The sequence below is a fragment of the Salmo salar genome, chromosome 05 (assembly GCF_965601325.2).
Source record: "Salmo salar chromosome 05, fSalSal1, whole genome shotgun sequence".
Lineage (NCBI taxonomy): Eukaryota > Metazoa > Chordata > Actinopteri > Salmoniformes > Salmonidae > Salmo > Salmo salar.
Window position 1 is genome coordinate 41,513,326 of NC_138295.1, and position 13,457 is coordinate 41,526,782.

The following is a 13,457-nucleotide window of genomic DNA, read 5'->3' on the forward strand; positions in this document are numbered from 1 at the left end:
GCAATTACTTTTTATAATTAATCACATCATGGGTGAACTCACCATTGATCTAAATAATTGAGTAAAACACTTTCTAGAAATCAAAAGTAATTCGACAATGGGTAGTTTGCACGCCGCCATGTTCGTTTTTTCGCATCAACCAAAGATAACAGGAGGAGAATGATCATAGACGACACACCCCCTTCAACATGCATACTGTAAACAGACCATCTTGGTCTGTTTATAGTATGCATGTTGAAGGGGCTGTGTCATCTACGATCATTCACTTCCCTTCATTCACTTCCGGAAGTTTACCCGTAAGATGAGTGAACCATTCCTTCACCTCATTAAAACATCTTTGGTCTGACAGATGTTTACGTGACACCCAGAAAGCATTGTTTAATGTCAACAAACATGGCGTCACACATAGCTGGCAAATAGCTTAGCATTAGCTCATAATAATCAATATTATCAATCTGTGCAATAATCGGAATGCATTATTTGTCACCAGTACTTGAAAACGTGAATAAAACTGTAAATACAGTCCATTCATTCATTCATACATACATACATACATACATACATACATACGTACGTACGTACGTACGTACGTACGTACGTACGTACGTACGTACGTACATACATACATACATACATACATACATACATACATACATACATACATACATACATACATACATACTGTATGCACCTACAGTAGAAACGACAACACGATATACAGAAAACAAGGAACTTACTTTGATAGGAACGAACACATGTCCAAAGTTATTATTTGTAAGGAAAACAACAAGGAAGGCAACGTGAGCGCAAGCCAGAAAATGTTCCAATTCGTGCATACTTGATCTGCGCAAACATTGGTGAAGTGCTTGGGCTCTCCTCAATGAAAGTAGTTTGTTCGGCTCAGTAAAGCCTCAAACATAAATTGTCCGCAACGCTGAAATGGGCTAATTCTATGTGAATTAATGAGGAGGCGGAACACATCTCAATTCAAACTTTTGTTAGAAAATACAACTTGTTAGAAAATAATTTGAAATTGACAAGTTCAAACATAGCCTATAATTAGCAGGCAGCGCGTGTTAACTGTCCCGTTGCGTAATAATCACATTTTGGAACAGTGAGTGCATTCTGACATCACGTGCATAAAACAACTCACGCTGGGGCGACCGTTAGAGATATTTCTAACTCACGTATGAAAAGGTTAAGAAATATTTAAAAAAGAAACACCGGATTTTCGGGTATTTATTTTTATCAATCTTTATTAATTATGAAAAAGGGCTGCCCACATAGTGTTTTCTCTCTTCTCTGTCTCTGTCTCTGTCTCCTTATGTCTGTTTTCTAGAAGGTTCTTCTGACAGAACAGATCCTCCTCACGTCAACAACATGTCTTCTCTTAGGCTCATCTAACTCTGTGTTAAAGGTCAGTCAATATCCTCCTAGTGATGGCAGTGAAAAAGCTGGGAGAAAAATTGTATTTAGCCAATGTCCCTTATATTCCCTTGCCTAACCCACATCACAACATGGTAATGTTACGTTACTGTATCTTTTTTTCTGAACAAATAAGCAGGCCCTTCTCTCTCCTCTCTTATCAATTGGCCCCTATTTTCTTCCCTACTACACCCAGCAACATCGTAAAACTGTGTTCGCTGCATTCTGCGTCAGCTCCAAAATAATCATGTCCTCTCTCTTGCTCTGCCATTATCTCTCCATCACCCCCCCCCCCCCCCCCCCCCCGCCCCCCACCCACACACCCACACACACACACCCTGCGCCTGCCTACCAAATTATGTAACATTGCTGCCTTGGTAACTAACCCTCGTCGTTGGACTCCCTAATCTCTTCCTTCGAACTGGCCATTATAGAATGCCATGTCTGTGCACACCTGTATGCTATGGGGGGATTGCACCATGGGGGGGGGGGGGGGGGGCACAGTGGGTGGGAGAGGAGCATCTGTCTGTCCATCTCTCTGCCTGCCTGGCTTGCCTGGAGTTGCCTGGTGATTCATTTCGGCAGAAGTCAGGTATTTGCTCCACAGTGTGGGGATCTGAGGATCTCTCTCTCTCTTTCCCTGCATTATTGCACTTTCGCTTTCCTCCTCCTTTCTCTCTCGCTCTCTTTATCTTCTTTCTCTCCCTCTCTCTCCCCATATCTTTGCATCTGTCCTGCTATCCCCTCTCTCTGTCTCTATCACCTCTATCCTCTTTCTCTCCCTCCCTTTTGCCCTTCTCTCATTTTCTCACTCCCCCTCTCTTCTCTCATCTTCTCTCTCGACCCTCTCTCCACTGCTGTCTCTGGAAGACTGGGGCTTAATTAAATATTAACCGGTGCTCTGCGCAGCGCGGTGGGGGCATGAGGGAAGGCCTGAGTCGAGACTGGGGCTGAGGGATGTGGGTGTAGTGGGTGAGTAGGTGAGGGGAGAGCCTGCCTGCCTCCCTCCCTCCCTGAGTCGGGGCTAGACGCTGGAGCCTCATCAGCTGAGGACTCCTCTGGCTGGGCTGCGTGGGCAACAACGGGGAACACACCGGCTAGAATGAACCGGCTAACCCAAACACACACACACACACATAAACAGAAATACACGAGCGTGTACGTACGTATGCTGCACGCACGTGCCCACATGTACGCACACACGCACAAACACACAGACACACACAAACACACACGACAGCAGCTAAGCTTATAGTATTTATCATCTTTATTACTTTATTACTTTCTTCAGAGTTTTCCCTAAACTGATTTTATTACATTGCCATCAGATTATCTAGTCTCTGAGCTGCATGTACTTATCGGCCTTGGAAAGTGATTCATGACAGCCACCACATATACAGACAAGAGTTTGGCTTGGTTTTGCCTTGAAGCCCTTACAGTACAGAATCAGTATAGATACCTCTCCTGGACCAGCCTTGTACAATGTTTGTTACATTCACACAGACACTAATGGACACTCACTAAACTATTGCAACAAAATCAGCCTTGGAAAACCACAGTCACTCACAACCATTCGACTCAAGACATTTCAAAGTCCATTTTAGAACTATATATATATATATATATATATATATATATATATATATATCTCTCTTCTCTCTCTATTTGGGCTATATCAGGGATGTTGTGCTGTGCCCGCTCTAGACCCATCCAAAATAATTGGACTCTCAACAGACATTTTATGATCCCTTTTAGAACTACATATCCCTCTCCCAGGGTCTCTCCAGGTACACTAAGTATTTAGACTTTGTTTGGGAGGCTGGCAGTGCCAGTCCTGAATCATCCATAATATATGACACACTCTAATGGGGGTAAACAGAAAGTTACCCCAAGGCGGGAAGGGAAACGCTGGGGAGAGAATCCAAACTATGGAGTAAAAATGTACTGTATACTGGGTGGTGGGTGCCAAATGGAACAACAGCTTGCGAGCAGAAGTTTTGTTTGTTGGTGGGTAAGGGGATGTGTGTGTGTGTGTGTGTGCACGTGTGCTTATGCTTACATGTGTGTGCATTGAAGTACCCCGAGGCCTACTGGTTTACATACAAGTCAGGGTTAGGTTATATGTCTTCAAATCCCATCCTGAATTGACTGCCTTCAATTCGAATTTAGCCCATATGACAACCTGGTCTCAGAGCATTTTTATTATTCTTTACGTAAATCGAAGACACTCCATTTAGTATGATATGTTACGTTTTGTATGGTATGTATTAATTTGTGGATGTCGATAATCTATTTCATATGCTATATTATGAATTATAATTCGTATGATATGATACGAACTTGCTAAATGCTAAATATGCTAAATATGTTACGAATTTGCAAATGTACAATATGTTTGTAAATTTTCAAAACATATGAGATGTTACAAAATCCAATTTGTTGTGGCTCACATTAGCTAGTTGGCTAGGTGGCTAATGCTAATGTTAGCTAGCTGGCTAACGTTAGCTAGGCTAGGGGTTAGGGTTAGGGTTAAGGTTAGGAGTTAGGTTAAATGGTTATGGTTAGGGTTAGCTAAAAGTGTTAAGGTTAGGGTTAGGAGAAGGGTTAGCTAACATGCTAAGTAGCTGCAAAGTAGCTAAAAAGTAGAAAGTATACTGAACAAAAATATAAATGCAACATGCAACAATTTCAACAAATTTAATGAGTTACAGTTCATATAAGGAAATCCGTCAATTGAAATAAATGAATTAGGCCCTAATCTATGGATTTAACATGACTGGGCAGGGGCGCATCCATGGGTGGGCCTGGGAGGGCATAGGCCCACCCACAGCCAATCAGAATGAGTAGTTCCCCACAAAGGGGCTTTATTACAGAAATAAATACTCCTCAGTTTCATCAGCTGTCTAGTTGGCTGGTCTCAGACGATCCCGCAGGTGAAGAAGCTGCAAAGTGGAGGTCCTGGGCAGGTGTGGTTACACATGGTCGATGGATGTGAAGCCGGTTGGACATACTGCCAAATTCTCTAAAACGAGGTTGAAGGCGACTTATGGTAGAGACATTAACATAAAATGATCTGGCAACAGCTTTGGTGGACATCCCTAATGTCAACATGCCAATTGCACGCTCCCTCAAAACTTGAGACGTCTGTGGCATTGTGTTGTGTGACAAAACCTTTTAAAGTGGCTTTTTTTGTCCCCAGCACAAGGTGCACCTATGTAATGATCATGCTGTTTAATAAGCTTCTTGATATGCCAAACCTGTCAAGTTGATGGATTATCTTGGCACAGGAGAAATGCTCACTAACAGGGAAGTAAACAAATTTCTGAACATAATTTGAGAGAAATAAGCTATTTGTGCATATAGAAAATTTTCTGGGATCTTTTATTACATCTCATGAAACATGGGACCTACACTTTACATGTTGCGCTTATATTTTTGTTCGGTAAAGTTTAAAAGTTCCTAATTAGCTAAAAACGTATTTAATAATTTTATGAGTCTATGAGACCAGGCTGCATTGGACCACCTCCATTTACCAGCATCCCTGGAGTCAAGACCAAGATCAACCTGATAGACAGACAGACAGACAGAAATAGTCATTAGAAAGTGTAGTATTGTGATATCAATAGCCCTACATTGAGGGACATAAACGTTGGCAAGCATGGACACATAGGCGTTACATTTATGGAATGTTCTGTGGATGGAAGGGAGAACACATTGGATATTGATCATGGTGCAGCAACCAATTTGAGCAGTTGTTCGACTACTTACTAACTCCAAATATAATATTCTTATGTAACATTAGTTATATTTTCATTAAGTTTACCTAGAGTTGTGCCCTCTCCAAAGGGTTGAAGTCTCACCCACGCACTTCTCTCCTGTTGGCCTGCAGTAGGCCTAAACACACAATCATGGAATGTTTAACAATGAGCTTGCCTGCATAGCTCCAGTCAGCATCGGGCCGGGGGAAACATCGATTTCCTGTCACAGCCATCGAGGAGTCCCCGCTCCCTGGCTTGCTGTTGGGCTAGAACAGCCAGGGGGGACATCAGTAGCCCACTGGCGTTCTGGCAGCGTTTAGTGGCGGTTTGTTAATTCGACCTATTAGCTCCGTGAGTGGCAGAGAGTTTCCCGGAGTAGCCTATTGAGTAGGGGAGGCCGGGGTAACCCCGCAATTAGTCGGATAGGATAGTCCTGGCCCAGAGCCTCGTCAGCATCCGCTGGCCTCCGGTATCATTCATCAATGACAAAGAGGTAGATAGAGAAAGCATATTCCTAATATTAAACAATTGCAGGGGATGGATATAATGAGTGATGCGTAATTTACACGTCCATAGACGATCATGTCTCAACTCAATTTGAGGAGAGGAGATACTTATTGTTTATTGCTTGATAATTGTTTGCGGTATTCAATTATCTCTGCTGCTGGTCAAAGTAATCTCCGTACTATGCATGTTCATAATAGTAGTTTAGTAACACTTTCATAACCACTCTCAAGGGCTCGAACCATTTCATTGCCAGGTAAGCAGCCCTGAATAGGCCTACGCCTACAACGCAGTCATTAATAGGATTCACAAAACCAAGTGGAAGAAAACGACTATATTCACATAGCTTATTGCCTAACCATGACCCGTTCTGAAAATATGCATTTTGACAGCAAAGACGAAAAAATATATAACAATAATACTGGCATCATCGCGCAGGATTTCACGCGGCCATCCTGAAGGAAACAACTGTCTGGCCTCTCTCTTCTCTTCCTCTCACCTGTCAAATTGCTGATGTCTAACTAACTCATTCATTGATGAGGCAGACAATAATGTTTGATATGCAATTCTTCAAAAAGTGTTGTTGTTTTTTTTACGTCCCCTCCGTGCACCTTTTTGTGCGTCAACGGGATGGGTAGGCTGGCTATGAACGTATGCATAGATTGTGAACGCGTCAAACCAATGTCCTCTCTCAGATATTATAATGCAAGATTCATAACAATAGTATAATTTGTAAAATATATTAACACATTTCTGTTGCCTTTTTGTGCGCTCGTGTTGATGCAGAACTGCAATTTCATTGCGTTATATAACTGAGACCCATACTGAAACGAGCTGCTTAGTTCACTCTTTATTACATTTCCGTTTAGATCCTTTAAAAGCTTGCAATGCAGCTGAAATGTATAAGCTTCTATCTAAAATAAAGGCAATGGTGTTTTCCTTGCTGGTTTGGGTGAGGAAGGAGTTTGGTGCTGAGTGCTGACATTACTTATTGTACGGTGTACTGAGTAGAGCGCTGGACTTGTGCTGCGCTCCTACCTCTCATTCACTGCTGCCAAGCACTGATCAGCGCTACCTCAGGAAGCTCCAAATAAGGGCAAGGAAATGGAAACCCACCGGAATAGTTCCTTACTTAGACACAACCTTATATGGCATGGCGGAGCAGGGTTTTCCGGCAAGCGCGCAGCCTGCTGCACAGATGGGAAATCCGAATCTGAACTATGGGCCATCAGGGAGACAGCAAGAATTATGCCGCCTTCTCTAGCAGGGATTATCCTATGAAGATGCATCGATTCAGGGTTGAGGAAGAGCGGTTATCTTCCCGCGATTTATTGCACTGGTTCAATATAAAGTGTCTCCTCTCTGCTTTCCCCCTGGCCAACGTCATGTGTCCTCCACTGCAGTGCCTAAATATGGGCTTCCTTCACTCCATATATGGACATCTACGTCACGGGGAAAGGGTATATAAAGGAGTGGGGATTCTCTGAGCATGAGAGTGCGCCCTCAGAGCTCAGAACAGCTAACCTTAGAGCAGAGATAGACAGATACACACACACACACACACACACACATACAGCGCTATCTCCCTAACTAAGAACATTTTCACTCAAAAAGTAAAAGTCAATTCAAAGCAACAACAAGAACACATTATCCGAAAGGGCAACACCCTTATTGGATTCAACTAGTGAAAAGAAAAAATATATTAATGATTATTTATCATTAATTTTAGGGAATGAGTAAAAGGGACATCTGATCTGAATACTCTTCTCTGAAAGAAAATAAAAAAGTGGATTTTTACTCATCTTGGACAAGAGGAGGAACAAGACAAGAATACTCTTGGAGAACCAGAGAAAAGAGGGAAAGAAGTCTGACCCTGCTCCCGAAAGTGGACTGGTGATTTCCTCCACCTCAGAGAGGAACATCACCACTCTGCCCAGCCTGCACCAAGCCTCGCTGCACTCCTCTCCAGCGCAGCCTCAGCCCCTTACAGCAACACGTCCCTGGAGGATGGCTGCAACCAAGACAGAGATGCTCCATCCAGCCCTGCAGATCTCAGACCCCCTCAGCTTCCCCCATTCTCCCATGGATAACTATCCCAAGCTGGAGGAGATGATGATGCTGAGCTCCGCTGGGACCCCCTACCTCTCTGCCTCGGCGACCGAGGGAGCAGGTTTCGGATCGGGGGAGCCAGGAGAGCAGTATGACCACATTACTGGAGGTAAGAGTATATCCTTGGTCTATTGCTGTATGGAACTACTGTACTGTATTGTATTGTATTGTATGATAGACTGCATTCTGCAACTAGCAGAGTGCATGGCATGAAACAGTTTATACATAATGCATAGTAATGCATGATCATTATTTGTGTTCAGCTGGCAACTGTTAATTCAATTTCAGCTTCAAGAGAACACCCTTGATATGTTGAATATGCTCTTTGAATGAGATATGTCTACTTATATTGATGTTTCGATTTTTTAAAATAAAGTAATGAAATATAATAAAGCAATTGAATGAATGATGATTGGAAATACATAACCCCCCAATAATCGAGAATTTGACAAATGAAATTGTAGCTCTTCATCAGTATTGGATTGTATTTGAGCTTCAGCATTGCTCACTCATTGCATACCTTCAGACAGTCTAGAGCTAAATTCAAATTGCATTCCTAAAACCAGCTGAACTGCAGTTTCAGTAATCAATTGCCTTAGGCTATGTGGTGGACTTCAAGAGCTTGGCTCGTGTGTGTGTGTGTGTGTGTGTGTGTGTGTATGTGTGTGTGGGCGTGCGTGACAGAAAGAAAAAAAAGGCTTTAAAAAGATATATCTAAAAAAATGCATGCAGATGGCTTGGCTTGACTTGCACGACAGCTCTTGTCCATCTTTTGGTTAGTGGAGGAAATGGCTGGTGTGGGAGTTTAGAGGTGGGAAAGTGCTGGGGTTGCTTGCCTGGGAGGGAGGGAGGGAGGCTGGTTCTCCTGCTTCGCGTAGGCACCTGCTGCTCTTAGAGAGGAGAGGGGCAACACTGTCCACCTCTCTGGCAGGATTCCCCTCCCTCCCTCCCTCCCTCCCTCCCTCCCTCCCTCCCTCCCTCCCTCCCTCCCTCCCTCCCTCCCTCCCTCCCTCCCTCCCTCCCTCCCTCCCTCCCTCCCTCCCTCCCTCCTGCATATTAATTGATTCATGTCTCCTTCCCTCTTTCTCTCTGCAGATACCTTACCTGATATCTCCATGAACTGTGAGAAGTCGATGGGCGATCAGAGCTACTCCAGCCAGCGGCTGCCTCCCATCTCTTACACTGGCCGCTTCACCCTGGAGCCTGCCACCAACTGCAGCAACAGCCTGTGGGCCGAGCCCCTATTCAGTCTGGTCAGTGGGCTGGTGGGGATCAACACCCCCTCCACCTCCGCCCCGTCCTCCTCCGCCTCTCAGACCGGCACCTCTTCCTCGTTGTCCTCCTCTATCTCGTCCATCGCCATCTCCTCTCAGAGCTCCAGTCTGAGCTGCTCTGTCCACCACAGTGAGAATAACCCCATCTATTCAGCTGCTCCTACCTACTCCAGCGCCAGCCCTGACATCTTCTCCGACCAGGGCCAGGGCTTCCCCAGCCCAGCCGGAGGGTCGCTCCAGTACAACCCTCCAGCCTACCCCAACGGGAAGATGTGTGGCACCAGCTTCCCTGTGCCCATGATCCCTGACTATCTCTTCCCCCAGCAGCAGGGGGAGATTAGCCTGCTACCTGACCAGAAGCCCTTCCAGAATGGGTCAGGCCAGCCCTCCCTCACCCCCCTGTCCACCATCAAAGCCTTCGCCACCCAGACAGGCTCCCAAGACCTGAAGAGTGTCTACCAGTCCCAGCTGATCAAGCCCAGCCGCATGCGCAAGTACCCCAATCGTCCCAGCAAGACGCCGCCCCACGAGAGGCCGTATGCCTGCCCCGTGGAGACGTGTGACCGCCGTTTCTCCCGCTCAGACGAGTTGACACGCCACATCCGCATCCACACAGGCCAGAAGCCCTTCCAGTGCCGTATCTGCATGCGTAACTTCAGCCGTAGTGACCACCTGACCACGCACATACGCACGCACACCGGTGAGAAGCCCTTCGCCTGCGAGATCTGTGGACGCAAGTTTGCCCGCAGCGACGAGAGGAAGAGGCACACCAAGATCCATCTGAGGCAGAAGGACAAGAAGGCGGAGAAAGGTGGGATGGCCGGGGCGGTGGCTGTCGCAGCAGCTTCAGTATCAGCCCCCTCCCCTGTCTCGAGCTACCCCTCTCCCATCACCTCCTACCCCTCCCCGGTCTCCTCCTACCCATCCCCAGTCACATCCTGCTACTCCTCTCCCATCCACACCTCGTACCCTTCTCCCTCCATCGCCACCACCTACCCCTCTGTCTCCATGTCCATGTCTAGCACCTTTCAGTCCTCCATGGCCTCCTCCTTCCCCTCCTCTGTAGCCTCCATCTACTCCTCTCCGGTTCCCACCCCGCTGTCAGACATGCAGTCCACACTCTCCCCAAGGACAATCGAAATCTGCTAAGTAAGACAAAGAGAAAACACTTTTTATTCTCTCCTCCTCCTCACCACTCCTTACAATCTCTTTGAGGGGAGAAATCAACATCAAAAGACTTGTTATTCACCTTCTGAAAAGCACTTTTCTGCCTGCTCCCTCCGCAAGCTCTGTTCAGTGAATCCTCAGATTCACCTGAAGAAGAGATAAAAAAAACACACGTCAAGGACTGGGCAAAGAGAATATAGTAGACAAAAAGGGATTTTTTCTCTCTCTCTCTGTTGATAAAGCAAATGCAGTGCTCCAAACAAAGCATACAAGACTTTCTAGAGCCAGAGTTGAAATCCGCATCGTTCCTATTAGTGAACGCACAGACGGAGACAAACAGACAGACAGACTGAACATTGCCTGGTACTAAGGCACGCTTTCCCTCCGAGGCTATCATTTACATTACAAAAGACATTGAATGATATACATAAGCTACATAATATGTATATTGTACTTGTGCCATGTTTTGCTCTTTTTTCCCCCATTCTTTGGTACCATTGATGTGAAAAACTTTTTTGCATTGTATTATTTGAAGTGAGCAGGGCCATATTTTCTATTCTAATACTTTCTCTATGATGTAGTGATGACGATGCTGTGATGCGTTTTTTTTTTAACTTTGTTTGATGATGAAATAAGCACTTAAGTATTCAAGCATGTGTTAAGAGTGATGTTAGATTCTACTGTTTTGTAAATATCATCCACTGGTACTATCTTTCTCTTTCTCTTTCTCACATCATCTGACATATCAGTCTGTTATGTGGACAAAAAAAGAGAAAAAACCCCCCCCGGTAAACTTAAAAAAACTAAACAGCCAACGTTCCCGTTTTTGGTGCCTTTTTTGTGAAGCCTTGCTGATGTTTTGACATGGCTGTGTGCGAGAGATGATGCGTTGCGTCTCGCCTTAAGGGTTGAAGGGATATTTTTGTTACAGAATGTAAGTTATACTCAGACAAAGAGGAAGGAAAGAAAGGGACGAGACGATATGAGGGCACTGCTTCATTTCTTTAGAATGTAAGCAAAATGATAAACTATATTTTTTTAACAGAAAAAATGTCAATATCCACATCTTCTTGTTGGAATGTTGTACTTACCTACTGAGTAGGCATGGGATTCTTTTGTATGTTATATACATGCGGTTCATTATTTTGTGGTTTATCTTTATTTTGTATTTGTGTTTGTAAAATCAAGTGACTGTTTCTGGCTTCTCAACACATTGAATGCGCTTAACTGCCAATGGGATATTTGGTGTACATGATATCCTCCCAGAAATGAAATATAAATAAAGTATAAATATATATGTATAGAATTGCCTTCCATACTTTATTATTGACTGGTTTCAAATATTTCCATTGGTACATGACAAAAATCATATTGGAGCATCTCATCCTCACCCTCAGCCATCCATCCCATACATTACAGCCTATACATGCAGATCATAGGCTAAATCAACATCCGATATGTGCATGCTCAAAAGGTGAATTCCCCCACAGTTCCCACATCATGAGGACCTTTAGCCTAATTGAAGAGAAATTTCCCAGCATGATTTCATGGTCACTGCATTGATCATTGTTCTCCTGTTGAACTCTCATTGAAAGATTGACTATCTAGACTATATGAAGATGGGGACAAGCAACTTAGATATGATTTAATCTACAGTACATGCTACTTTGATATATTAGGCTAATTGATATGAACCTCGTCCCCTGCTATTTGTGCATGAGCGGAAGTGTTTAAACAAGATTCAAATTATTCAATCATATTGTTTTTAGATTATGGACATTCAGGTAATTTTTACGTAGGCTAAGGGCTTTATTTAAATCCGTAACGCTGAAGATCCGTTTTATAGTGCAGTTTACAATTAAAGGCAATGTTCTCGCAGTCGCGGACACTGCATTCACTGTAAACACTGCATACGTCGGCTCAATCGGAAATTACCTTGACATTTGTATGCAGATCTTTTGTGATACTTCGGCAATATGGCTTGAATCCAGCCTTTACTACACACAGTGCCTTCAGAAAGTATTCATACTCCTTGACTAATTCCACATTTTGTTGTGTTACAGCCTGAATTCAAAATTGATTAAATAGATTGTTTTCTCACCCATCTACACACAATACACAATAACGACAAAGTGAAAATGTGTTTTTAGACATTTTTGCTAATGTAATGAAAATTAAATACAGAAAAATCTCATTTACGTAAGTATTCACACCCCTGAGTAATACTTTGTAGAAGCACCTTTGGCAGCAATTACAGCTGTGAGTCTTTCTAGGTAAGTCTCTAAGAGCTTTCCACACCTGGATTGTTCAACATTTGCCCATTACTCTTTTCAAAATTCTTCAAGCTCTGTGGCAAGACCATTTTCAGGTCTTGCCATAGATTTTCAAGTAGATTTAAGTCAAAACTGTAACTCAATCACTCAGGACCATTCACTGTCTTCTTGGTAACTCCAGTGTAGATTTGGCCTTGTGTTTTAGGTTAATGTCCTGCTGAAAGATTAATTCATCTCGCAGTGTCTGGTGGTGTAAGGACCAACGCTGGAGGCGAGAAGCAAGTACAGGGAGTGAACATTTAATGGAAAATGGACATCAAACAAAACAAGAACAGCGTCTGGACAGGGGGAACAAAACAACATTACAACAATAATGATGACACAGGGAACAAAACTGAGGAACAGACAGATATAGAGGGGGAAATCAACAATGCAAAGGAGTCCAGGTGAGTCCAATGAGCTCTGATATGCGTAATGATGGGGACAGGTGTGCGTAATGAAGGGCAGCCTGGTGCCTTCGAGGGGGAGCGGGAGCATGCGTGACAGTACCCTCCCTCTAGGGGCACCACCAATGCAGACGCATGGACGCTGGACAAGCTGGCTGAGGCGTGGGAGGCTGATGATCCGGCTGAAGTGTGAAAGCCTGACGATCCTGCTGATGCGTGGGAGCCTGATGGGCCGGCTGAGGGGTGGGAGCCCGACGGGCCGGCTGAGGTATGACGTTGGATTGGAGCCTGCTGAGCCAACCGAGGCAAGGAAACCTCTCGAGCCAGCTAAGGCACGGAAGCCCGACGAGCCAGCAGAGGCATCCCCGGTCCCCCGGCACCCGGCACCCGTCACCACCAAAAACAAAAAACAAGAACTCCCTGATGCTTCAAGTAGTGGTGTCAGCATTCTGTAAGGACCGACACTGGAGACGAGAGGCAAGTTCAGGGAGTGTAAATTTA

The 13,457-nt window shown here is 44.5% G+C and overlaps 1 protein-coding gene across 1 annotated transcript; it reads left to right on the forward strand.

Moving 5' to 3' along the window:
* The first annotated feature begins 7,191 nt into the window (after window positions 1–7,191).
* On the forward strand, window positions 7,192–10,919 carry egr1 (early growth response 1). The gene is made up of 2 exons (XM_014200066.3): window positions 7,192–7,905; window positions 8,892–10,919. Exons 1-2 carry the CDS (start codon window positions 7,695–7,697, stop codon window positions 10,217–10,219), a joined length of 1,539 nt encoding a protein of 512 aa, XP_014055541.2. The 5' UTR covers window positions 7,192–7,694; the 3' UTR covers window positions 10,220–10,919.
* The last annotated feature ends 2,538 nt before the right edge of the window (window positions 10,920–13,457 follow it).

What these genes read in the sequence shown, in the direction of transcription:
- egr1 (XM_014200066.3), top strand. Translation starts at nt 7,695, where the DNA reads ATGGCTGCAACCAAGACAGAGATGCTCCATCCAGCCCTGCAGATCTCA. An exon ending in GTATGACCACATTACTGGAG is followed by an intron (nt 7,906 to 8,891) that starts GTAAGAGTATAT and finishes TTCTCTCTGCAG; the next exon opens with ATACCTTACCTGATATCTCC.